This window comes from Tachysurus vachellii, chromosome 6 (genome assembly GCF_030014155.1).
Source record: "Tachysurus vachellii isolate PV-2020 chromosome 6, HZAU_Pvac_v1, whole genome shotgun sequence".
Lineage (NCBI taxonomy): Eukaryota > Metazoa > Chordata > Actinopteri > Siluriformes > Bagridae > Tachysurus > Tachysurus vachellii.
In genome coordinates this window covers 21,474,781-21,501,524 of record NC_083465.1, presented here as the reverse complement: position 1 = coordinate 21,501,524, position 26,744 = coordinate 21,474,781, and the positions used below count along the sequence as shown (strand labels likewise).

Below are 26,744 nucleotides of genomic sequence, written 5' to 3'. Positions count from 1 at the left end.
ATTTTAATTAGAGATGAGCCGGGGGGCACGGTGGCTTAGTGGTTAGCACGTTCGCCTCACACCTCCAGGGTCGGGGTTCGATTCCCGCCTCCACCTTGTGTGTGTGGAGTTTGCATGTTCTCCCCGTGCCTCGGGGGTTTCCTCCGGGTGCTCCGGTTTCCTCCCCCGGTCCAAAGACATGCATGGTAGGTTGATTGGCATCTCTGGAAAATTGTCCCTAGTGTGTGATTGCGTGAGTGAATGAGAGAGTGTGTGTGCCCTGCGATGGGTTGGCACTCTGTCCAGGGTGTATCCTACCTTAATGCCCAATGCCCAATCTCAGGCATCATCACCCAATGACGCCTGAGATAGGCACAGGCTCCCCGTGACCCGAGGTAGTTCGGATAAGCGGTAGAAGATGAATGAATGAATGAATGATAGAGATGAGCCGGATACTCGGCTGAAACGAGTATCCGGTACGGATAAAGCACTTCTGCCGAGTACGAGTATTATACTGTATGAGTAATACGAGTCAATATCTGTGCTCGGATTGAATGAAAATCATCATTGGGTAGCTGATTGTGTCAGCGTTCTGTGATAGGCTAGTCACAGTGCCCCTCCCCTACACACATACAGCTTCAGCTTTTTACTTCGGGTTGTAACGTTAATAATACGTACTCACTAACCAGTAGAGATCTGGTAAACGTGGGTTCGTTCAGACGTGGTGCTTGCTTGGTAGAATGCGACTCACATTGTGTCTCTGCCTGTCGGAGATTTCTTTTCTTTTTTAAACCTTCAGCTGTCTCTAACCAGTAACCAGACACTGAGTGTCTGACACGTTTTTGCTGTTTTTCATAAAAACATAAAGGTTGTAAGCTAGTGTTATAAATATTACAAATTAATTATTAAGCTACACACAAACACACTCACACACACACACCTGGTGTGGAAATATAAAAATAAAAAAGAACCAAAAAAATAAAAAAGAAAATAAAAAAAATCATACTGATCATAAAAAAGTTAAAAAAGAAAGTTATGTTGTTCATTACATTTTACTTCATAATTGCACTGCATTGTTTTGTTTTCATTGTTGCAAAACTTGTTCTGTAATATAGTTCGTTTGCTATCGTGATCAAAACCATTGATCTGAAGCTCAATCCTGATGCTGTCCTGTAAATATTTTTCTAATCAGCAATAAATATAACAATTTCTGATCAACCCATATCAATTGCATGCTTAAAATAACATACCTGTTAAATCCCCGCCCATTTCAAGACAAGTCCCGCCTACTTCCGGGTTATGTCCCACCCACTCCGAGTACAGATACAGATACAGATAATTCATATGGTTAACAGATACAGATACAGATACAGATAATGCTCTACTCGCTCATCCCTAATTTTAATATACTTAATGTACATATCTGCTCACTTTGCACATTTTGTACACGGTTGCTATTGTATATCTGTATACATCTTCATTTATCTATTCACGCTTACTTATTGTATCTTGTTTACATTGTGTGTGTGTGTGAATGTGTGCAGCTTTAAATGAGAGAGCTACATTTTGTTGTGTAGCTGTACAATGACAATAAAACATTGTATTCTATTCTAAACTATTATTGACAGTTCTCGCTATGCTGAGCAACAGAGTTAGCTGTATAGCTTTTCTTATGACTAAGAAAAATAATATACATTTCATTTGCAATTCTTTTTTTTTTTGGTGGGGGGTTGGCAAGTTGTTTAACACACAACACACACAATATGCAATACATTCATTCATTCATTCATCTTCTACCGCTTATCCGAACTACCTCGGGTCACGGGAAGCCTGTGCCTATCTCAGGCGTCATTGGGCATCAAGGCAATACAGCCCTGTTAATATAATGATGTACTCTGAATGCAGATCTAATTTTCCAGTCTTGCCACACATCCTCATTTGGATTTAGGGCTTTGACTAGGGCACTCAAACACATACAGGTTCTTAGTTTTGAGCCGCTCTGGCAGTGAGCTTAAGCTGGATGTCCTGCTGGAAGCCAAGATTTGGACAGCAACTTTTCATGATGCAGCTTAAACATTACACTTAATTAATGCTGTTTGTTTAGGCATGTTCTCTAACTAAACACCACGATCTTCTAGGAACGAGTATATTTAGTGCATACTGAGATTTATTGTACACAGGTCAGTCAAATCCATTCATCTGATCATCTTCATTCTGCAACCTAATATTTGGGGGTTCACAGCAATAGTTTCTACAATCACACAATATTATAATGAATACAAACTTTATTAAATTGTCCCTATTTTAATATATAGGCTACATATATACAATGTGCATTAAAGGTTTCTATGCATAGGGGAAATTAATACTTTTTAGCAAAATGTAACTCACGTACAAATCCTGTAAATTATTGCAATTAAAAAAAATACACATGGCCAGAACCATGAAAACCTTTATCATTCATTCATTCATTCATTTTCTACCGCTTATCCGAACTACCCCGGGTCACGGGGAGCCTGTGCCTATCTCAGGCGTCATTGGGCATCAAGGCAGGATACACCCTGGACGGAGTGCCAACCCATCGCAGGGCACACACACTCATTCACTCACACAATCACACACTATGGACAATTTTCCAGAGATGCCAATCAACCTACCATGCATGTCTTTGGACCAGGGGAGGAAACCGGAGTACCCGGAGGAAACCCCCAAGGCACAGGGAGAACATGCAAACTCCACACACACAAGGTGGAGGTGGGAATCGAACCCCCAACCCTGGAGGTGTGAGGCGAACGTGCTAACCACTAAGCCACCGTGCCACCCTGAAAACCTTTAGAGCCATGAAAATAATTTGAAAATGTACTACTTTTGACAAAAGCATTCTTAAATGCAAAAAAAGCTATTTTGCTAAAATAACATTGTACACCCTGTAAATTAAAAAAATAAATAATTGATGTGTGTAATACCAATTAAGTCCTATTTCAGTTCCAAGTTGTAACAATTCAAAAAAGTACTTTTAAAATACTGACTTAATCACTAATACAGATTTTAACAGTGACCCTTATAGACAAGAATCCAGGTCATTTCATTTTTACCAGAATATTATGATCTGGGACTGAACTTCTCTCTTTTTACTCATTTTATAAAAGCTGAAGAAAGGGTTTTCCCTGCAAGTACAGCATCGTATAGCAAAATCTGTTTTGAAAAGTTTTTAAAAGTTGTATTTACTCTTTACAAAACGGACTGACCTTCAGACACAGTTGAGTCTAGCTGAGTAGCTGTGCCATTCTGAACTTTCTTTTGATCGTGGATGCGTATAAGAGTTTTTAAATTCAATCTGTCTGCTTCCTTTCCACCTTTATTTGCTCTGGTTATGCACTATAACAGCAGCTTGTAGCACACTCATGTCTGAGGACTCAATTCAGCAGAAAACAATTCTGCTATGCTATATATTTATGCCTCAGACCCTGAACTGGACTCTTTTAAAATTTGTGTTTTATTTATTTGCACTGAGTCATTTTATCAGGTTGTAGATAGATCTATCTAATAAACAGGCAGTTCGGTTTATTTTTTGTATTATGTACTGTAGCAATGCCTGGGAAATCTTCTTACTGCAAAGGAAACCAGAATCACTGTTGGTAATAATATACTTTTTTCGTATATACCTGCTATGTGTCTGCTATTATGGATAATAAATAAGTAAAACATGTAGTGTTTGTTTATAACATAATAGTATTCACAGGATTCAAAAATGTAAATTATAGGGGGGAAAAATCTGGACTCTGTGATGACTCTGTTCAGAAAGTTCAAATCCTGGTATTAGTGTCGCTGCACTGTGATGAAATGTAAATGTGAAGTACATATACAGTACATTTATATCTGAAGGTCTACCACTCTTTAGACTCATGAGTTGCACTGACAGTAGAAGAAAAGGCATAACATTATTTCATAAGTAGAATATTAATATGCAAGTCTCGTAAATAACAAGATTATGAATTGGGGGTTCACGGTGGTTTAGTAGTTAGCACATTTGCCTCACACCTCCAGGGTGATGGGTTTTTGAGCTTCTGCACTGTGTGTGTGAAGTTTACTGTACATGTTCTCGCTGTGCTGTGAAGGTTTCCTTTGCAAATGCTGTTTTCCTCGCCCAGTCCAAAGACGTGCATTGTATGCTGATTTGTGTTTCAAAATAGTCCATAGTGTGTGCGTGATTGTGCCCTGGGATAGTTTGACAATTCCCCTAGGATAGGCTCTAAGCTCCCTGAGCATCCTGCCCTGAGTAGAATAATGGATAAATGGTGCAGAAAAAGATGGCTGGATGATCTTGAATGGCATCCTTAATGCAACGGTTTCTTACATTGCTGTTTGATTACCTGGTGAGAGCGTTACAGTGGGATTTAGACCTGGCTTCATCGCTGTTTAAAAAGAGCGATGCAGCAGTGCTTTAGTTCTTTAGCTCTCTAAGCTCCTTATCTCTACACTCTGCTCAAACAGATCTTTCATTCTAATACCTCCATCAGAAGCATTACGCTCATCATTTCATAGTTCTCTAACTTGTTGAGTTGAGTCTCTAGCATAATTCGGCACAATTGGATTTGTTTAGCTGCTTTACATTCCTAAGCTATGAGTTCAGTGTTTTTTGTCTTCATGAATTCGACAGTGGATTTCTCACTTATATGGACAAAAAGAAGTTATTTCTCTTTTGTTTTTAGGAGGTAACAGTAAAACCTGCTCGTTATCTCATGATCATTAACACTTATTTGCATACAGCCTGCATTTCACAAAAGTTAAATCAATGATTGTTGTATGTGTCCGGATGATGGAAGATGGTTTTCACAAAATAAGAGACTACTTTTGTGAAGTTATATTCAGTCTTTTTTTTTTTTTTTTTTTTTACTAATCACATTCAAAGATTTTCATAAAAACAACACAAACATGCACATATTATTGTAGCACGATTTGTGCTGAATTTATTGTAATGAGACTTTAATGTGCGATAAACTAACTGAGATTAGCACAAATGTCAAGGCATCTCGAAACATCTCACGGATCCAAAAAAGGCCTTAGTCCTAAGGGTTAAAACGCCTTGTAACTGTGATAGCAACCAGACAACTACAGTACTAATTTCACTAACCAACAAATTAGCACTTACAATTTTTTCACAAATTTTCCAGACATAAATCTAATTACGATATAGCATATAAGAAGTAAGTATGAAAGATTAGCAGGCTACACAGCAGCCTAATGGTTGGCGAATACTACAGGGAAGATAAACCTGTCTACCAACAACAGAGCTGCATTTTGGATCCATTACCAGCAGAGGTAGTGCAAGCTGTCACTCTGTCAAGGGAATCCTGCTTCTTCTGAAACTATTACAAGCCAGGGCAAGTGTAGAAGATATAAAATATAAATTAAAGTACAGGACATATTTGAGATCTGAGAAGCATGAATAATGTATTATAATAAGATTAAGATGTGTTTGATGAAGCGCAATTAAAGATTCATCTGATAACCTCATCGCGTCCCTTTGAGCCAGAGGTGCTCAGGGCACATCATAAGCAAGCACAACAGATGTCTGAGTCTGAAAGCTGGCTTTACTTCACTGGTTTTACATTTCAGTATTTTCCAAAGCTTCTCCTTGGGGATGGATAAGATGAGTGTCAGTCTATGTGTTTGTTTTTATTTAGCTACTCAACCAAAATGAGATTCATTCAGCTCTGAAAAATGATGGATTCAATCTACAGGAAGCTAAAGGCGATGCATCCGAGGCGTAGCGATCATGATTTAAAGGATCTCCTGGTCCATACCGTGTAGCAGTTGTGGAGGTGAGCCGTATGCCACGTCCTCTGACACTTCTTCCTCTGCTTGGGTCATCAGAGCCGTTTAGATAGGACAGCTCACGCAGCTGCTCTTGTCTGATCTCATCATTGTAATCCTGCGAGAATAGAAAGCGGCATGTCAAGTGTTAAACATTGCACCGAGTTAATAATCCTCATCATTTCACCTACTAAACACCACGTGAGCCTACAAATATACTGTAGGTGAAATCATGATAGTCTTAATCCTTTATTACTCTATCAGCCTTGCAGATCTAATTCAAACCTCAAGAAACATAAGGTCATTAATCATGTCTTGGTTATGATGAGTGTGCTATTGCATATTGCTGTATAATTGCACTATTACTGTATTTTCAGTAACTCTTCATTAACGGTTGGAGATTGCACCAACATAAGGTCTTTAGAACTGACATAAACATACTGTACAAAGCAATATTATATCAATAATAATATATATTAATGCTATTCATTCTTTTTGTTCATTTTAATTTTTATGACACGGTTTTTATGAAAAATGTCACAATACATGATTTTGTAGCTGTGTTGTGCACAGCAAATTCTGGCCTTAGAGTGCACAATAGAGTGTACATGTGTAACCATCAAATATACTCTAGCACAAAGTTAAATTAAGTCTTTTCAGGAGTTAAAACTATTCTCCTGTGGAGTTAAAATTCTACTAACATATAGAGAAAAATGTAATCCTAGTTTATCTAAATAATAACCCTTTCATAGTCTTAAAAACTCTAAAACACTAAAATGGCTTCAGGTGAAAATAATTACAAAAAACTCACAAATACATTTACAGCATTTGGTAGACACCCTCATCCAGAGTGACTTGTATTTATAAAACTGGCCAATTGAGGGTTAAGGGCCTTGCTCAGGGCCCCAGGAGAAGCAGTTTGGTGGACCTAGGATTCAAACTCACAACCTTCTGGGCAGGAATCCAACAACTTAACCAGTGAGCTACTGCTTCCAAACAAAATGTAAATGCAGTCTTCTCTTAAAATTCCTCACAGCATAAAAAAATGTTTAATAAAGTAAAACAGCACTTTAATTATCCGTGTCCAGGAAAGATGTTGCCCAAACAACACCAGGGGGAGTTCAATAAGGCTCCTCAACACCCAGTGTATGAACACCAAAATATTACACCGCTTTAGAGCAACCTTAAACGCCAGTAGGAAAAATAAACTCCCAAAATCTAACTCTTACACAAGTTTATGTCTAATTCCAGAATATTCATCTCTGTGTAGTTGAATGTAAGTGTCACATTACAATACTAAACAAGTTCTGTCATGTCCTTAGGAGTGGATATTGGAAAAACAGCTTGGAAAAATAGAAACTTTACTACTAGAGATGTCACTCATCTGATATGGTATACTGTAGCTAACAAGCAGATATCTGTGGGGAAAAAAATCATAGAGAGATAAATAGATGTGCATCAGATATCAGAAAACATGAAACTGGATCCTGTAACAAAATGACAAAGATTGGATTTGAATTTTGGAAAAAAAAAAGTAAATAAATAAATTTCCTTTTACAACTCGAAACCCTTTTGTTATGATATTTTATTTTTTAAATATTTAGATTAGATTTACGGTTTATTTATTTGTATATTTTATTATCTTTATTATTATTTTTATTATATATCGTAAGATGTATGTAAAAGATTTTTTAAAGTTGTTTTTTTGGTATACTTTAAACTTATATAATCATACACTAATACCAGAATTAATACTTACTAACAACAATGAACTAATGATGAGTCGAGGCATGTACTAATCACAGCTAATGAACATCTAACCTTAACTACGACAAGTACATGTTTGTGTATTAGTGTATTAATTAACACATAGGGCTAAACTAAATCAAACATGCTCTATATGAACAAATAGGAATTAATCATGCATGATCTCAAACATTAAGTTTATAGTGCTGTCATGCTATTTATGGCCACAAGTAGAGCATATTTGCATTACAAGTAACAAGAGTATGGGAATAAAGTAAAAGTATTACATGATTTTTTTATTTTTTTTTTTGCTGCTATGAGCAAGGCAATGGTCATTTTTAGTAGCATCAAGTAGCAAATGATTCTTAGAAAATATTAATGAAAATGAGATGAGATTTCATAACTCAATGTTTGCTATGACAAAAAATAAATAATCTTTCATTTATAATGCAAAGGGCAATAATACAGGAAGAAAAGAAAGAAAGTCTGGCTTATTAACTTGGTTTCACACCAGCTATCAGCGTATTGTGTTGTGAAAGCATACCAGCAGTTCCTGCATTTATAAAGTCCCCCCTCACCCATCTGATTGAACATGACAGGGCCCTGAATCACAAGGCCGATTACAGCATGGATAGCTCTTATTTTATTATCTTGTCAGTGCCACAGGCAGATAAATGGATCCTCATTTCCACCAGCCACTTATTCCCCTTCCTGTTTGCCGTAACAGCTGGGCACAGGAAAATATTAGAAATGGCACAGAGACAAGAGTGGACTTTTCATCGTGATCCAGTTAACAATCAAACAAGAGCCTACTGCTCAGGATTGAGAGGCTGTCCTCAAAACACCATTTTCTTTTTAATCGCTTCTTTTCTTTGTATTGTAAATGCACAGTGTAATCATGACTTAATTTGATTCGCCTGGCTGTTATATGAACAAGAATTTGATTAATGTATTAAAAAAGGTTTCTGAGATGCTTAGAATTTGTCGTGAAAATTTTTGGATGTATATATTAGTTAGTAACCTTTAATTAACCAGAGTGAAAACTCACTGAAAAGAATGAATCTGCTTTACAAAAGTGACCTGGCCAAGAAAGCAGCAAAAGACAATTGAAAACACAACAATGAACATGAACACAATAATAAAAACATCACAATGGTAAAAAAAAAGGTAAATAACTAAATCAAAAACAAACATGCATAGCAATATGCAATCAAATATTACAAAATATCCAACATACCATTGTCTTATTTTCATATGCCATATTTTCAAGCAGCAAAAGCAGCACAGAAAGTTTTAAGTGTTCTTGTAAACTTGTAATCCGTGTTGCTCTAAGCTACAGTGATGTTTAAATGCCTCCGTGGTTGAGGATTTGTTATTTCAGACATAAACCATATATTCTATGTATAATGCATAATAAAATATACTGTATTTAGACTATAACACCTGCATTCACACAAAGAATGAAAATGTCTTTAATATGAATAGCTCTATTGACAGGTTGTTCATAAAGGCAAACATGGCTGTTCTTATGGCCAACAATGCTAATTATGTTCTGACGTAAAGTGGATGTGAAAGATGTCAGCTTAGGCCTTGAGAGTCAGCACAAAACAGAGAAGCTGTAGGAACCCCGGGTCAGAGCGGTGCGGCTACTTACTGATTAAAGGCATGTAAACTCATTAGAGACAAGGCATTTATCATAAACCAAGCACCTATGATGAATAATTTCCTGCCAAAAGCAAACCGTGAGCAAACCGAGATATTTGACTTACGTACTGTATGCAGCATTTGCTTGCTGCTCTTTAGAAGAATATGCTTAGCATTTGTACATATGTATATATAGACTGCGGCTGAAGAAACGCATGTTTTTTGAACAGCCAATACACAGCAACGTGGTGGGCGAGTAAGCCCTGCTCCTTGTTAACAGGCAGCATATATGATCCAATTTCAATAGCCAGTAGCCATGGCATTGTAGACTCATAAGCACTGAGTGTTTGTCATTGAAAATGAAAAGCATGGCACAGGGCAGAACACCTCAGGCTTCTGAGAATGGCCACTCTTTACATGTTTTCAGGAGTATACACTGATGCGGGAAGATGGGTTCCAAGATGGGCTCGTCTTCATCCCAGACCCTGTTGTTCTACACGCTTCAAACCACCAGAGAATCATGTTACCATCAGGAATGTTACCGTGACACCCCATACTGAAGTGTCTACAGCAAAGGCACTAAATAGTATTTACAGTTTCACCACTTTTAAAGTCATTTTCAATGCTTTTACCTGAATTTGCAATGCTCGTATTTCCAAAGTGCCATGGCTACTGGCTATTGAAATTGCATAATTTACAATGCCTGTTAATTCCTCATTGCTGTGTACCTTATAAATGTGATCTGCAGTCATATCATGGCGCTGATGAAGGAGGCCTGGCACTAAATTAAATATAGACCAACAATGTTGGAGGATCTGTAAAGAAGAGTCAGTGGCTTAATTTGATTGATTAGCACTTAGTAGAATTAAGGAACACACATGGTAGAGATCAGGGAGTGGATCAGTATGATGTGAAGAATACTTTATCGCTTCTTAGACCACAGTGCTGTTGAATTCTAAAAGCTGAAGGCGTTGATTAATTTTCTAAAACAGCACAGCTCTGACAGTAGGTCTGGCGACAGTTCAAATGATAGATTTATATAATGTGTTCTTTCATAATATTTGATTGTTTCTATAGTAACAACTCTTGCAAAGAGACTTGTGTGCCAGATGCCAGATGAAAATTTATTTATTTAACATAAATAGATGGATGGATAGTTTACTGTACAAAAGAAAGTAAAAAAAACCCCCAAAAAACACAATATTAAATTAAGATGTGTACGGTGGTGAGAGATGTGGTAGTGATGTGGTAGCTAAGTGCTTAAGGCATTGGCCCACTGACCGGAAGGTCAAAAAACAAAGTTAAAAGTATATTATACGGCCAAATGTCTGTAAGTACACCTGACCATTACACCTATATGTGCTTGTTAAATGTCTGATTCCAGATTTAGTCTCTGTTTGCTGTTATAATAACATCCTATCTTCTGAGAATGCTTTCCACTAGATTATGTATCATGGCTGTGGGGATTTGCTTTTTCAGTCAGAAGAGCTTTAGTGAGGTCAGCACTGATGTTGGGTGAGGAGGCCTGGGGTTCAAGTGTTTAGTGTGGTTCATATCAGGACTCTGTGCAAGACACTCAAGGTCCTTTAGCCCAACCTTGATAAACCTTGTCTTCATGGACCATACTTTGTGCACAGACACATTGCTAGAACAGGTTTGGGACCATTGGATTGAGTGAAGAGAAAGCTTAATGTCAAATGAGCTGTTCAAAAAATACAAACTTTTGGTCATATTTTGTATGTGTAGTACTGTATATTTCTTTGTTCTCTGTCCCTGTATTGTACTGTACGTTGGATAGAGCAAAATTGTGCACCTTCTGTGAGGGCTGGATTGAGACCCACTGACTCGTGTCTAGAACCTGCTACCATAAAGCACCAGCCAGAATAACAGAAAGAATAGCTTTGAGCAAAAAGACACTGTCTGCCGTATCATGCTGGCTCCTTAAACAAGCTACTCAAAAGCCATTGACATTCTCAGAACATCCACTCCTGTGAAGAGACTTGCACGCCCGCCTGAAATTTGCCAACTAGTGGCATGAATCCCAGCTCTCAGCCCTGCTCTCCATCCAACCAGGCAAACGAAGAAGCACCACTCATATCAATATTCTGAAGCCAAGAAAAGCTATTCCCAGAATCATTCCAGCCCACACCTCATAGCAGAAATATACACATTCACTACACATTCTTATGTTTTTCTGGCAAAAAAATATTGCATTGAATCTAGTGTTTCTTGAGGGGAAAACTCCATGTTGAAAACTAAAGAATATTTCCTCTAATTCAGTGACTGAGAATTTAATTTTAATACTAGATGTCACATAGAAATTATCTAGAAAATGTCAACTAATATTTAAATGTTGTTATGGGACCATAATCAAATGCAGTGGTACTGTATGATGCAGCCCAACATGTATCAGTGGTGTTTTTGTCCTATAACAGCACATCCCAGAGTATTCGTCTTATACCACATTATTATTTTAGCCCTACTCTTATATTTGTTAACATTTATATATTGTACATTGTTGTTGAATGCTCATGAATCTGGTTTCTCTGTCTTGCAGAGAATAAGGCAAAGAAATGAAGTTAGTCATAATACTGAGTGTTTGAAAACATACAGCTTTACCTCTGACCTTTGCAAAGCACAGACACCTGAGACTTCTTCGTTAAATACATAAATGTCTCTTCTAAAAACAATTAATACAATACACATATTGTTTTTGTTGCACTTCTTATGTCACAGACAGTGAAAAAGCATTTTACTACGTTTGAATAAACGTCACAGCTAAGGTCTAACTTTCTTGTTGCAATATACTTATTTGTCATGTATTTAATCTCATGTGTGTAAAATACCCTGGATTATATGATGCTGAACAAATGAGCATTTGACTGTACATTGCCAACAAACAAGTCTACCATCACTGCTAACGATGCTATAGGGGAATATTGCTATTACTACGTTCATGGTCTATTTCTCACCTGACATCACCACACATCTTAATGAATGCCCCGCAGTCAATAGTGCTTCAGTAGTATACGACTCTCACCTGATAGAAATGCAGCAGATGGCAGTACAGTGCAGTTCCTATGCCTTATGGGTAGTAAACAACTGTTGCCTGTGGTGATACTGACTAAACTTCTCTACACAGTACTCGTGTGCATTCATTAGAAACCAAAAACTGCTAATACGCCAGATGCCATGAAGCAGTCTAGAGTTACACTACAGGCTATTCTAACATTGAGGTACCTTTAATATTTACATTATTCATTCATCTTCACAAACAACTTTACTTTAGTCTGCTCAGGGTTGCGATGGATCTGGGAGCATTTAAAATCCCAGGAGTACTTAGTGTTGGAATTTCCATCATAGGATACCATGCAGACACACACACCTTTGCAGCTCGGGGAAATTCAGCATAATAAATCTATATAATTAAATTTTTGGACAGAGGGCAGAAACCAGCATGAGCTTAGTAAGAAATGTGGATCTCCACACACGCAATAAGCCGAGCTTAAAGTGTAACCCAGGACCCTGGAGCTTTACCATTGTCTCACCAATTTCCATGTTATTGTATAATAACTCAAGCTAAACTATGTTGTTATTGGGTATTTTATACCTTAAGACGTTTCCAGTGCTTCCTGTCAAATACAATAAACTATCCAGTATCTAATGGGCTGCATTATTGTTATAGCTTTTATTAAGCTTGCTAGAATGTAGTGCCTGTAATATTTTAAATGAATATGTTCCAGTCAGTTGATTCAATTGACCAGTTAATAACATTTGAAAAACTCTGTAGTTCTGCGTGGCATCTTAACTCCCACAACAACAGTGCCATGTGCTTGTATTGGTCTTGTGTCTGCCCTCATCATGTTATTGGTCTGTTATTATGTGCACCTCATTCTCATTATCATCTGGCTAATGTCTGTACATGTGCGTCTGTTCCTTCCGAGGTTTTATTGTGCATCTGCAGTTAATACTGAACCCTTATTTCTCATTTGTCTTCTTGTTGTCAGAGTTTGCGTTTTGAATCGTACTTATTTGCATTGTTTATGATTATGGATCACATAGGTTTAACCAAGTCTGTCTGTGTATTGCCCCTTGTTATTGATTTGGCTCTAATAAACCTCACACACTTGTGCCCTGCCTCAGAGCACACAGATTCATCCTCATTTATCTTGAAAACTGCAACTAAAAATCTAAAGGTGTTCAGTTATTGATGCTTAGCAGTTGCTTGCATTTGCTAATTTAGCACAAGACTAAGCGCAATCTGGCACTGAATCACATTATTTCTGAGCATAGATCACACATTATTGCCACCCTAGTAGAAGTACTAGAAGTAAATAATTAAAAGAAAAATCATTAAGAAAACTAAATTAATTATTGTGCAAGTAATTAGAATCTTTGTCTATAACCCCTGTTGAGTTGAGAAACCACTTCTTAATAAACAACCTATCCAGATCCTCCATTATCCCATGCAGGTCCTCATATCTTCTGTTTATTCCACAGGTTTTTGTGAAATGAGGTTTAGGTCAGAAGACTGGTATGACCATTGCAGAAGTTTGCATCTATGGACACTGAGCCTTTGTTTGGATTTGTTTTGGATCGTTGTGTCTTAGCCATGTCCCAGCTGCATGCTAGTTTGTTAAATTGAAGCTGGCAACTAATTGAAAATGTGGCGACTTGGTGTCCATTTTTTTTGTTGAAACTCTTACTTCAAGGAAGATTCATGACAGTTCTGGTTATTTTAAAGCTAATTACTGCCATAAGAATGGTTGTGGGCTTTTTTTGTGTGTGCTTTCAGAGGCTTTGTCATATCGAAAGTTGACATAATTTTATCTTATTTCATTTGTGTGCTCTCTAATCTTCCCCATGTGGATAAATGACTAAGGGAAGTTGGCCTCTGTGTCACCTCACATTTATACCCCAGTGAAACAGGAAGTCATGAATGATTGCTTTAATAATTCCTACCCTCTCAAGTGGACATTAAAGTAAAATATAAATGGAAACATTTTTTAGTCTGTAGGGGTGCCAATAGTTCACCTGATCACCTGAAATTATTTCAGTTACAGGATCGCGTGCTCATTTCAGTGTGTGATTAAAATAATTAACAGATTTTTTTTTTGATAAATTGGGAAATTGGTATTTACTAAAGGTGACAATATTACTGGGGCTGAAGGTAGATTCCTGGAATATTATGACAAAGACAAACCTTGAAAATGGTCTTTAGTGTCTTTGACCTGTCAAGTCTTTTTTACCTTATCTTTGAAATGTAGGCCCAGTCCACAGTGGGGCCTAAATGAGATTAACAGACAAAGCCTTGTGGCTAAAACAGTACTTTTGATGAGGGTGATCCATGCTCCAAAGGCTGAGGGTGTGGCTTTGGGCATGATGGGTTAAGTAGCATGAGTCCCTTCAAACACCTCTCACCTGAGGCCATCATCACACACAGCCACAGTCCAACAGTGTAGGACTCCACACATACAGGACATTACAGCAGGGACATTAATTATTGGTTGGCAAATGCTTTAGGCTTGAAAAAAAAACTGCAGGTTTTTTCCCCTCCTATACAGCTGAGCTTATTAACGTCGGGTTTCATACTGTTCCTACCTGGAGCTGTAGATTGAAAAATGCTGAGAGAAGCTTTTGAATTCATGCCTAACTCCTGCGGTCTATGGAAACATATTACAAAGCAAATATGCAGGCTCAGTGTAATAGGAACAGTTATTATTTGTCATCAGTGTTAGCAAAAAATTGCATACTTTACATAACGTGACAGTATTGAAACACAAGAATAATGTAATATTGCACAACAATATACCGTATTCACGGAAAGTCTATCATCATCAGAGTTTTTTGTAGTTCCCCTGCTAGCTGGATTTTAAAGCTTCCAAAGCCATTTTAGTTTTAATAAGCATAAAGGAAGAATAATAGTTAATCAGAGAAAAAAATGGTATCCGTGTACAGTGCAGTTACTGTACCCTTCAGGAGTTAAGGAAATGAAGCAACCTGAATCAACTTACAGGAACCAGGAATTTTTTAATTTCCTCCAAGGCATGGCTCATGCGGGAATACGCCTCTCCAGGTGGTGCGAAGACTTCAATTAAAACATGAAGATCGTTGTTCAAATGGGCGTATTTTGCCTCCCCACTTTTCCTCAGCTCTTCTTCCTGCAAGACATACAGTGGGTTTAGTTCTGTCTGGTCTCTATTAGGGCTGGAACCGAATATGTTATTTGGATTTAAACAGGTGAATTTTTCCCAATACAAATACAAATAAATATTCTGTTTAATATTTTTTATTAAGCCAGCCAGAAAGGTTCATGGGGTATTTGGTTTGAACTAGAAGTGAGCATCATTACAGAGGATGCAAAAATGGAGGTTTTTATTTTTGTGCTAACTCAAGTGAGCAGTCAGATATAAAGCCTACAGGACAAAGAATGACCACATTCATTAACACGATGCATTTCCAACCTTCATGAGTGCCTTTTGTTATGAAATTCATCTCTGAAATTCATTAGAAAATATCATGGGCAAGCAAAAATAATTAGACCTGGAACATATCACTTGTAGCTATTTTAATTTGGGGTGTAACGATTGGATGATCTGGAATAATGCATCAATTTAAAATGCAACCATATTTTTGCAGATTCTTTTTCATCAAATATCAAATAATTGAGTAAAGATTCCAAATATTATTGCCATGTGGAAGCCGGAGGTTGACACCACAGATTTTTACAGTCATTGTCTGCATTATGAAGATCAACACATTTGTCAAATTTCACATTTATATTCTCTAATATTTCATACGCCATGACATCCCAAATGTCTTCATACATGGGAATTAACACTTTTTAGCAAAATGTAACTTTACTGACAAAACATCTTCTACAGTACGTGATTGCTATCTCTTTGTTAATACACACAGTTGTCTCACAAATCTTGTTCCCAATGTAGTGTGTGATATGTGATGTGCTTGCCATGTGAACAAGTCTTTCTTTGTCTGGGGCTAAAAAGAAGCCCAATGTATGGAGACCTGACCTGATACTCTGTACAGGATGATGAATGACTAATGCATTTTGGCCTCTATGTTTCCTCAAATTTTAAACAAAGTAAAATAAAAATTTGAACATTTTGTACTTACAGTTATATCGTGTTCATAAGAATATTTAGGGGTGGCAATACATAGAGACAGGGATTTTATTACAATGAAAACATTTTTCAAATAATTGAACATTTCAATTGAAGGTAGAATATATATATATATATATATATATATATATATATATATATACGTGTGTACACATATATATATATATATATATATATATATATATATATATATATATATATATATATATATATATATATATATATTAATCTGAGGGGTGGCTACATCAATTTCTGCAAACAGGGGAGCTGTTTGCAGAAATTGATGTAGCCACCCCTCAGATTAATTTTCCTCTATAAGATGTGGAAAAAAATGGGGATTTATCTGAGAGGCATTCAGTTTCCTGATTCCATTTGATTGCTGAAGGTCATCTGTAACTATTCTTCAGAAAACTTGTAATTACTGCAGCCTACATTACCACCTCCAGTTGATTACTTTTGCCTGTAGCTTGTTCTCCAAGTCTGAAGAGCTCTGTTCAAGGAGGCATTCGTAGACACTCGATCAGTCATGCAGACTCTTCATTTCTGATTATCATTAACTAATAGCTGCTGCAATATCAGTGCATTGTCACTGACCCAATCACTTTTAATGAAGGTCAGAAATCATCTTGTGTGTGTTTGTGGTACAATTTTGCAGTAGTGTGAACAAGAAGTAGTAACAAAACCCAAATTGAGTGTTTGTTTTATTTCCTGTCTTGTTAAAGATATAGAACCTTCAGTGAGATTACATTTCAATGTATCAAGTCTGAAAGCTTTAAATTTCCTTTTATTTCAAGCCGAGAGCAAATGCACTGTGGCTCATTGTTTTAAAAGCTGAGTCTGTCTTTCAGGGTTTGTTTCAAAGGTACTGAAGTGAGTCTAAGTGCAACAGAACCCTCTAGAAATATGACATAATGACAAGTCTTTCCTTTTTTATGTTTATTCTTAGTGAAAATGGGGTACATGGGGTTCTGACAGCTACCTTTTTGTAACCTAGTTTCTGTCTGTTGGTGTAAGTAGATCTGTCAAATACTCCTTTCACTAAGGTTTCCTGAAGGTGTATGAAAATAACGATTGGCTTTTGTACAGTTAATAATGTTTCACAGTGTGGATCAGGTACGCTTGATTGAAATTAGGAAAAATACTAAAGCTCTGTCCTTGTGCTGCTTCTCAAAGAGAGTGATACAGGAAGGAAAATCGCACAGTTCAGACTCTGCATATAAATTATGCATTTTATTTTGCCGGAAAATCTGTTTCCATTGCAAAAAATGCATCTCAGATGATAATGAGCGAGCTCTGGATCCTGTAGGTCTGCATCACACTCACTGACAGATAGAAGATAGCAGTGATGCTGCAAAAAGCTATATTTCAGCTGGATAAAGTTTATTAAAACCCCAGTCTGGGAGTATTTGATCTATATTAAAAGTAAATGGATATATCGTAACCTAAAATAAGATGCTAAATAAACCACAATCATGCTTTTTTTATATTGTTCTAAGAAACATGACAAATGTCATTTCTACAGCAGCTCTGCAAGTAAAGAATGTAAATAACACAAATGCTAAAAAAAGGTGTAATAATAATAATAATAATAATAATAATAATAATAACCAAATCCTAATCAGACTGGGGTACACCTAGCAGAGTATATAATAAAATATTTCGCCACTTCAACACAAAGCCATAGAGCCTGAGAGACAAGAGAAAAACAATAAATGAAGCTGTGCCAAACAAGCAGCCCACTTAATTACAGGCCATCACTGAGAGGCCATCAAATGCCTTTGCTGAGTGGTAGGCAAAATGACAAAAATATCATATAGGCACATACAGTATGATAATGTTGTGCCTTGCATTTTGCAATCATATGGGACCTGCAATTTCACACACAAATTAAACTGTCATGTTTAAGACACTTGTTTATTTCAATGGCACACACATTTAATTACTTTTTAATTTAATTGTGAAGCTCAGTTGTTTCATATAATGGCTTTATTGAAAGTGATCAGTAAACAAATCAGTAAATGAAGAACAAAACAAAAAAAAACGGCACGGTTACATAGACATGACAGTTAACACATGGGGAACAGGTGTACAGAAACAGGGAGGAGTAAACAAGGGCGGTACAGGCACGTGACACGGAACATAAACAGAAGCACATGGCCAAAAGTCTGGACTGAGTCCTGACAGTACTACTGGGGGGGCGAGGCACACGGCGAGACAGATGGGGGAGCAAGGCACACGGCGAGGCAGATGGGGGAGCAAGGAACACGGCAAGGCAGATGGGGGAGCAAGGAACACGGCGAGGCAGATGGGGGAGCAAGAAACACGGCAAGGCAGATGGGGGAGCAAGGAACACGGCGAGGCGATGGGGAGCAAGGCACACGGCGAGGCAGATGGGGGAGCAAGGAACACGGCGAGGCAGATGGGGGAGCAAGAAACACGGCGAGGCAGATGGGGGAGCAAGGCACATGGCGGTGCAGTCAGAGAGGGCTGAGCGACGTCCACAGCCGAGCAATAGGGCCGAGCGACGTCCACAGCCGAGCAGAAGGGCCAAGCACAACCCCTGACACACCGCGGACAGACCACATCTCGAAGACCAGAATGGGAAGGAGGGCGGGAAAGATCCTTCGCCATGGGCCTGCAACACCCCGCGCGGAACAGAAGTGAGGCGACGTCCTCCACAGAAAACCAGAAAGTGAAGCGACGCAGGTCACCAAAAAAAAGGACAAAACCGGGCCGGTCGATGTCCTCCGCAGAAAAAACGGGAAGCGGAGTGGCATCCCTCATTGGAAAAAATGCGGCGCGATGTTACTGTAAAAATGAAAAAGTCCGGGGGAAAACAGGCAGACTGGAAAAACAGTGTAGGGGAGAAAAAAGGGGGTATGCTCCCAATAAGCCAGTCCAGGCTGGAAGCTATACTGCTGGGTCCGAGATCGCGCAGAATCATTCTGTCACAGCCGGGAGGAGGAAGACATACCCAGATACAGGATAGCTTCAAATAAATGGGGTTTTAATAAATTAAATACACACCAAAACAGGAACACAGACGAAACTAGACAGGACAAAGGACGAGGAACCACTGACGATGATTCTTCGCTGCCATCGGCAACGTGGCACGGTTCCATAGACATGACAATTAACACATAGGAAACAGGTGTGTAAAGACGGGGCGGAGTAAACAAGGGCGGGGCAGACACGTGACACGGAACATAAACAGAAGCACATGACCAAAAGTCCGGGCTGAGTCCTGACACATCCAAACTAACCTACTTCTACTTACTAATTTACTTTAATCATCTTACTTTGGAAATCTCAATATACAAACATTTTGCAGTTTATCATGCATTCCAGTCCAACAGCACAAAGCACAAACAATAGCTGCGATGCAATATAGATAACAGTACAGGATATTTCATTGTAATATTGATATCATATATTTCATTTCTGCCTTAAATCCTGGCTAACTGAATTTGCTGATTATGTGGTTGAGGTATAAATCTAGAGATAACTGATAAATCATTCACCGTCTTTTGGTATTTTCCCCATTACTGTGTTCTTCAGAAAGCAAATGAAATTCAGCAGGTCTAGAACAAGAGCCAATTGTGCTATTCAAACTCTCCAAGCTAATTTCAAATGCAAATGTATTCCTGCTTAAATATTCACAGGGCGCTGGTATGGACATGTGTAAACATGATATGCAATGACTCAATTCTGCACCTTTACCACCATTTCAGCCTTTGCAGCCTGGAAAAAGTGATGGCACATCAAAATAGCTATTACAGGCACCCTTTATGAAATACACTAATCAGTAATAACATTAGAGCCGCTGACAGATAAAGTGAATAACGTTGATTATCGTGTAACAGTGGCACCTGTCGAGGGGTGAAATATATTAGGCAGCAAGTGAACAGTCAGTTCGAAAAGTTGATTTGTTGGAAGCAGGAAGAATGAGGAACTTTGCATGTTCTCCTCATCTTAGGGGTGTCATCCGGGTACACCAGATTTCACCCCCAGTCCAAAGACATGCATTGTAGACTGACTAGCATCCCTAAATTGAGTGTGTGCATTTGTGAGTGTGTGTGTGTACCCTGTCTTGTGTACCAAGTCTCCTAGATAGGCTCCAGGTTCCCCAGAACTCAGTACAATAAAAAGTGTAGAAAATAGATGGTCTTGTATGGGTCAGGCTCTGATTTTGTCTGATAAAATGCATATCTAATTCTAAAAATAAAAGTGTTTCTATGCATTTCTAAGCATTTTTTTTTTCATTTCCTCCTCTCCCTGAGTGCCAGTAGCTGCTGAGGCTGTGCTTAGACTTACACTGACAAGCTTTCAGGGGACTGAGAGTCTAAAAAATAAATAGCTCTGGTAAAGTAGAATTGCTGTGTACAGACTTTTCCTTTCGATGCAGCATTATGAGAGATGACACATAAACTATACTCTGAAATTGGATGAAATAAATGTATTTTAATATGTTTAATTCTATTAGTTTTCTGACTTAGTAGCGCACGTTTCTGAAAACTGTTTTTGCATATTAATGTGTTTAGGAATAGTTCAAAGTGAATATTGTATGTCATATGCGTTCCAGAGATGGAAAGCAAAAGCAGGATACTTTTACCCTACCTTGTCTTTATCTCTCATTGAGCCCTTGCCAAGGATGGACATCTTCGCTCCAGTTTCCTCTTGTAATCTCTTCATGGAATTGCCCCGGGGCCCCAGCAGTTTCCCAACAAAATTAAACTGTAATGGAGAAGAGAAAAAGCAATACTGTCGGTCTCTCACGCTTCTTGACAGTTCTCTTACTTCAAAGTCAATAAAAAAACATCTATAGGTTTTTTTTCCATCACAGACAAAGTCAGTCACACCCCCAAACATATTAGCTGAAGAGAAATTGGTTAAAAAAAAAGAACTCAATTTCTATCATGCCCATCATTTAATATTTTTGCAGCAATAACAAGAAGGTTTGTGATTCTGTGCAAGCTGTATGTTGGAGTGTGAGTCTCTATCTGTAGAGAGCATAATCTCTTACCTGACTAATCAAAGTTCAGGGTCAGCAAAGAACCTTTTTGTTGCTCACACTTGATATTACTACATTTGCAGATGCCAGTAAAGATCTGTAGAGTGCCCCTGAGGTCGGTGCTTGTGGGAGGCATAATTATTCATGAACTTTGCATACATTCAAAAGCTGCTCTGTCAAGCATAGATTTCGCTCAATTTCAGTAACCGCTTTATCTCATGTCCGTGGTTCTGCAAATCTGAGTGCAACATTCATACATGGACAACCTAAAAATTATTGATTTGCTTGAAAATAATTAGAAAAAAATATCCTCAAATTAAAGTATGCAATTAATGTAACAATAAAATAAAATTATAAAATTAAAAAGGGGCCGCACGATGGTTTGTTTAGTGGTTATGTTTGCCTTCTCAAGCCCATCTTGTGTACAAAGTTTGCATATTTTCCCCATGCTTCAGGAGTTTCCTCTGGGCAATCCAGATTCCTCCCCCTAGGGGCATGTTTGCTCTGTGCTTCAAGGGTTTCGTCGGGGTATTCTGGTTTCTTCCCCCAGTCTAAACACATTGTAGGCTGTAGGCACATTGTTTATACTGTGTAACTGTGTGATTGTGCCCTGCATTGGCTGGCATCCTGTCCCCACCTTGTGCCCCAGGGATAAGCTCCAGGTTCTCTACAACCCTGTGTAGCATAAGCGTTACTGAAAATAGATGTATGGATGATTAAAATTGATTGTTATTATTATACAAGAGCATTTTGTTCATTTTGATAGTCTGAAGGTGTTTGATTTATTTCTTTCAAGTATTTCATCAAGTATTTCAATTTTTTTTATTTCAGTGATGTAATGCAAATGTCACATCTGATAAAAAAAATTATCAAAGCAAAAATAGCATCTTTATTTTCAGCAACATTAGATACAGGCATTTCTACTTCACAGCATTTCAACAAGCATTTCACAGAACTTTTCCTCCCCCACCACTGGGTTTATTTTTTTTTCCCTTGTATCTTGGATGACTCTATTTCCTGAATGTTATTTTTTTATTGGCTCACTATCTCAGCACTAGAATAAATCAAGACATGTTCTATGTAAATGAGATGTATATGAGGCTAAATTGTGGTTGATGTATGTATATGATATGTAGACAAGGATCTAATTCAGTGCTTATTCCCAAACCAACTGTGTTGCCTCATTTTTCTGTTTATTTATTTATAACAGGAACAACTCCAGTAAATCTCAAATCACTGCTCATGTGATGTTATATGATAATTTCTAAAATCAGATGCAGCGTAATTTGTATGTCATTCTTGGCACTCAAATCTCTGTTCATTTCTATGCTGCTTTGATGAATAAGGGCCAAAGAATTTATCTCCAATGGGGATTCTAGTCACACAGTGTAGATGATGAGCTATCAAAAAATTGGCCTGGGGCAACAACTAACATTTCACACTCACAGTGGGTGAAAAGTCGGCGAGACAATTTACTAAATTTTTCCACTCTTTTTTTCATTTTTTAAAACATCTATAAAGCAATCACAATGCAATCTTACTAGCATTAAAAAAGACATATAGTATGACACGTTTTATGTCAAATATAGACTTTAAAGCAGTGATTAGACAGAATGTTAAAAAATAAAGTCCTTGTGAAAGCCTTGAAATTGTGAGCCAATAAAAATAAAAAATAAAAATTGTAGGGCTGTAAAAGCAAAATGGAGGGATTATTACTTATTAGCTAGCAATTACACCAGATCATGTCTTTTGCTTTTGCTCTCTGTGAAATAATACAAACTAAACCTTAACCTTAAAATTACATGATTTTGTTTCCACCCCAGTGAGGAAACTAATGAGATGTAAAATTGTTACTTGATAATTGTGCCAACACTTCGCTTTATTGTGCCATGGAATCCCATATCTCATTATTTTACACATTGTTGTTCATTTGTTATATGTTTAACAGTTGCAGGTTTTTCTAAGATGCATGTTCTTATAGGGGGACAAATCAGTACCTGAGGTTCCTGGGACATGCTAATTTGTGTCCAGGCTCTTGGTGTTTTATTATCACCTAGCACACAAGTTTGCACAAAAACCATAGAAACCAGAAAAAAATGCCACTTTTTTTGTAGCTATGTTTAAATTTAATGTTCCAAATCCCACTACCTGCTGCACTACACACATTGGTCGAGGCACAATCTGAATGACGGTAGAATAATTTCTACAAGGCAGTTTCATTAGTGTACAGGAATGACAGATATATTTTTGTTGACACTGGAAAAAACGAGTAAAAAGTTTTACACAAAGCAGTCATGTCACTTTCCTGTTAACAATAACGCACCATTCATTCATTCTCATTCATTTTCTACCGCTTATCCGAACTACTCGGGTCACGGGGAGCCTTCTGCCTATCTCAGGCGTCATCGGGCATCAAGGCAGGATACACCCTGGATGGAGTGCTAACCCGTTGCAGGACTCACACACACACACACACACACACACACACACACTCATTCACTCACTACGGACAATTTTCCAGAGATGCCAATCAACCTACCATGCATGTCTTTGGACCGGGGGAGGAAACCGGAGTACCCGGAGGAAACCCCCGAGGCACGGGGAGAACATGCAAACTCCACACACACAAGGCGGAGGCGGGAATCGAACCCCCAACCCTGGAGGTGTGAGGCGAACGTGCTAAGCACTAAGCCACCGTGCCCCCCATAACGCACCATCAAGGTCAAATATGAAAGGCGGAGGAAAGAGAAAGGCGTCATATGAATTTCTAATTGTGTGTTGAGCAAATGTTTGTAATGTTTGAAAAATATAATCATTCACTCTTTGAGCCCTTTAATCTGTATTGATGCTCTTAAATGTCTAGCCACTTTTTAGCTTATTCATTTAGGTTTTTTGGTAAGCACATAGAGCTTTATCTAATGTCAGCTGGCTAATTCACTTATTATTTGTCATCCCTGACACTTTATGGTAGTATGCAAACACAGGAATTTGTTTTAAAAAGGCACAAAATTAAGAATATTTAAAATTGACGTATGAAAATAAGAACAGAAGAGAAACTAGATTTAGTGAACAATCCAGCAGACATCAGGCAAAGAAAGTCAAAACACTGCACAGGTCAAACAGACTACAGTATGAACAGGATCCAAATAGACTCAGCAAAATCACAGTCGAGAACAGAGGAAGCATATACGCAGGAGCAATAGGCGGGCTTGGTAATGTCACGAGCGTAATTGAACGTATACTTTGCAAAGTGGAAACTAAAACAATGGAGCTTATAAACAATGCTGAAATAAATCTATATAATTAAACACAGGTGAAAACTATTTGAAAGATAACGTCTGTGAGCAGGTGGTTGCTGGGAGTGAAAATCTGTGGTGGCCATATTTGTAGGCTGTTGTGAAGCATTTATATTGCTATGCGATTCGGACAGTGCTTTACATGAACAACCTTCAAAAAGAAACCAAATAAAAAAAATTAAATTTGTTCAAAATTGATGCTAAACAACTAATGCAAAACAAAATGGTCCAGCTCATGTGAAGAATTTTTGTTTCTTCACCAGGATTTTTTTCTGTGTGTGTGTGTGTGTGTGTGTGTGTACATCTTATTAATCTATTACTCCATAGCACTCCGTTTATTTATTTTCTGCTCTGCTGCTCAAAGATTTTGCCAACAGAATGGAGCTTGCCCTTCAAATGTTCTCAATAGTCAGCTGGCACACAGTGATCCGAGTGAAATAGTTACCCCTTACACGTGTACGCATCATCTGCTCAGCACATGTCTGGAAATCACCTGCATCAAGTGGACAAACTCTCATCACATCTGCCTGGAGCCTCCCAAATCTACTTCAAGGTTAAAATTAGTGTGGCGTTATTTAGGAGATTCATGGCACTTAGGGAGGAGGGATCTAAAGATGAAGTACGCTGACAGCGTTTGTTTATATTTAGAATAAACCTAAAGAGCTTTAAGGAAGATGATTAGTTCGGAAACTGGATTATGAATTTTCTACATGACTGAATTATTGCGAAAAAATGAACATTCAAGACAGATTCGTCTCATTAGTGCAGCTCGGTTGGATGCCTTATAAATAAGCTGGAATGCTTCTAAATCACTGTAGCTTGGCAAGACAATATGACACTCAAACTGTAGATGAAACAGCTTTTAGGTGATATCTACTGAAAAGAAAAACAATATTAACAAGCAAATAATGTTGTAGGTGTTACATTCCTGGCAATTACCGCTCCATGAGTATACATGCAATATGCAGATTAAGTGTAAGCAGAAGGATTTTTCTGCAACCTATCATGCAGCATCAACAGGCTCATTTGTTTCTGAGTGTTAGAAACGCCTGCATCTCTTCCTGTGTGGTGGATGTGACAGAAATACTCCACAGCTGGCAAGAAGCCCTCGAGCAGATGGCCGAAGAAGCTCACTGGGCGGTGGCAGCCAAGTGGCCTGTTTTCATTAAGCTAATGAATGTCTGGAGCCCCTCTCTGGCTCTGCAATGAGCAATTTGGGCTTTATTAGAGACCATGGTTCAGTGGTAAATGAGGTTTGAAAAGACGCAAGCCGCCCCAGCAGCGGTATGCTGGCAGGACGATGAATGATGGGTACAGACAGACTGACATAAGAGTGGCACAAGTGAAATGATGAACGCGATATCTCCAGTGTGAGGACGATTACTTCAAACCAATCAAGCATCAATATGTGCTGATGATATCAGAGAGTAATTAAAGGGCTAGAAAAGAGCCAACAGTGTTGATTTATTGTTATTGTTAAGCAAAGAGAATTTATCATGCAGTGCTTGACTGAGCCCTGAACAAATGAGTTTTCCTATATGAGGCTCTGTGACAGGAACCTTCACCTGGTCTGGGCTTTACTGGGCTCTCTCTCTCTCTCTCTCTCTCTCTCTCTCTCTCTCTCTCTCTCTCTCGCTGTCTCTTTAATGGTTAAACAGTTCTCTGAATCTTTTCACCACAAAATCCTTTATTTATGTCAGATTAAATTCCTATGCCATCCAAATTTCAGATACCAGAACAAGATGGTCCTTTGTCTAATAGGGATATTTCTTTGTGGTTAATTAAGTATGACACTCAAGCCTACACAGAGACTCAGTTGGATTGGCATCAAGGATAAGCCTTAAATAGGAAACGTATAGTTCATTACCCTCAGCTTACTCTGTCTGCTGCATGTATTGTAAACTTAATTACCAAGCTTGGCAGCCAAAATAGCTAAATAAATGACCTTTTTTTTGGGTTGATATGTTCACTGTAAAATCTGAAAGTTATTTAAGCATGAGAAATAGCATAGAAAACCTCCTTATTCTATTTCTCCTGCTCTGTTTGGATAGGATGGAGGCAAATATACTGCATTAGAAACACTTATACCAGTAGTCCAATGCACAGAAT

At 38.1% G+C, this 26,744-nt stretch overlaps 1 protein-coding gene across 1 annotated transcript in view; it reads right to left on the bottom strand.

Moving 5' to 3' along the window:
- khdrbs2 (KH domain containing, RNA binding, signal transduction associated 2) overlaps positions 1 to 26,744 on the bottom strand; it is a 91,241-nt gene that overhangs the window by 26,560 nt on the left and 37,937 nt on the right. Inside the window, exons 3-5 of the mRNA XM_060871441.1 lie at positions 20,946 to 21,062; positions 15,201 to 15,347; positions 5,787 to 5,914 (exon numbers count right to left, since the gene is read on the bottom strand). Coding sequence (XP_060727424.1) covers positions 5,787 to 5,914; positions 15,201 to 15,347; positions 20,946 to 21,062 — 392 coding nt within the window. The remainder of the gene's footprint in view (positions 1 to 5,786; positions 5,915 to 15,200; positions 15,348 to 20,945; positions 21,063 to 26,744) is intronic.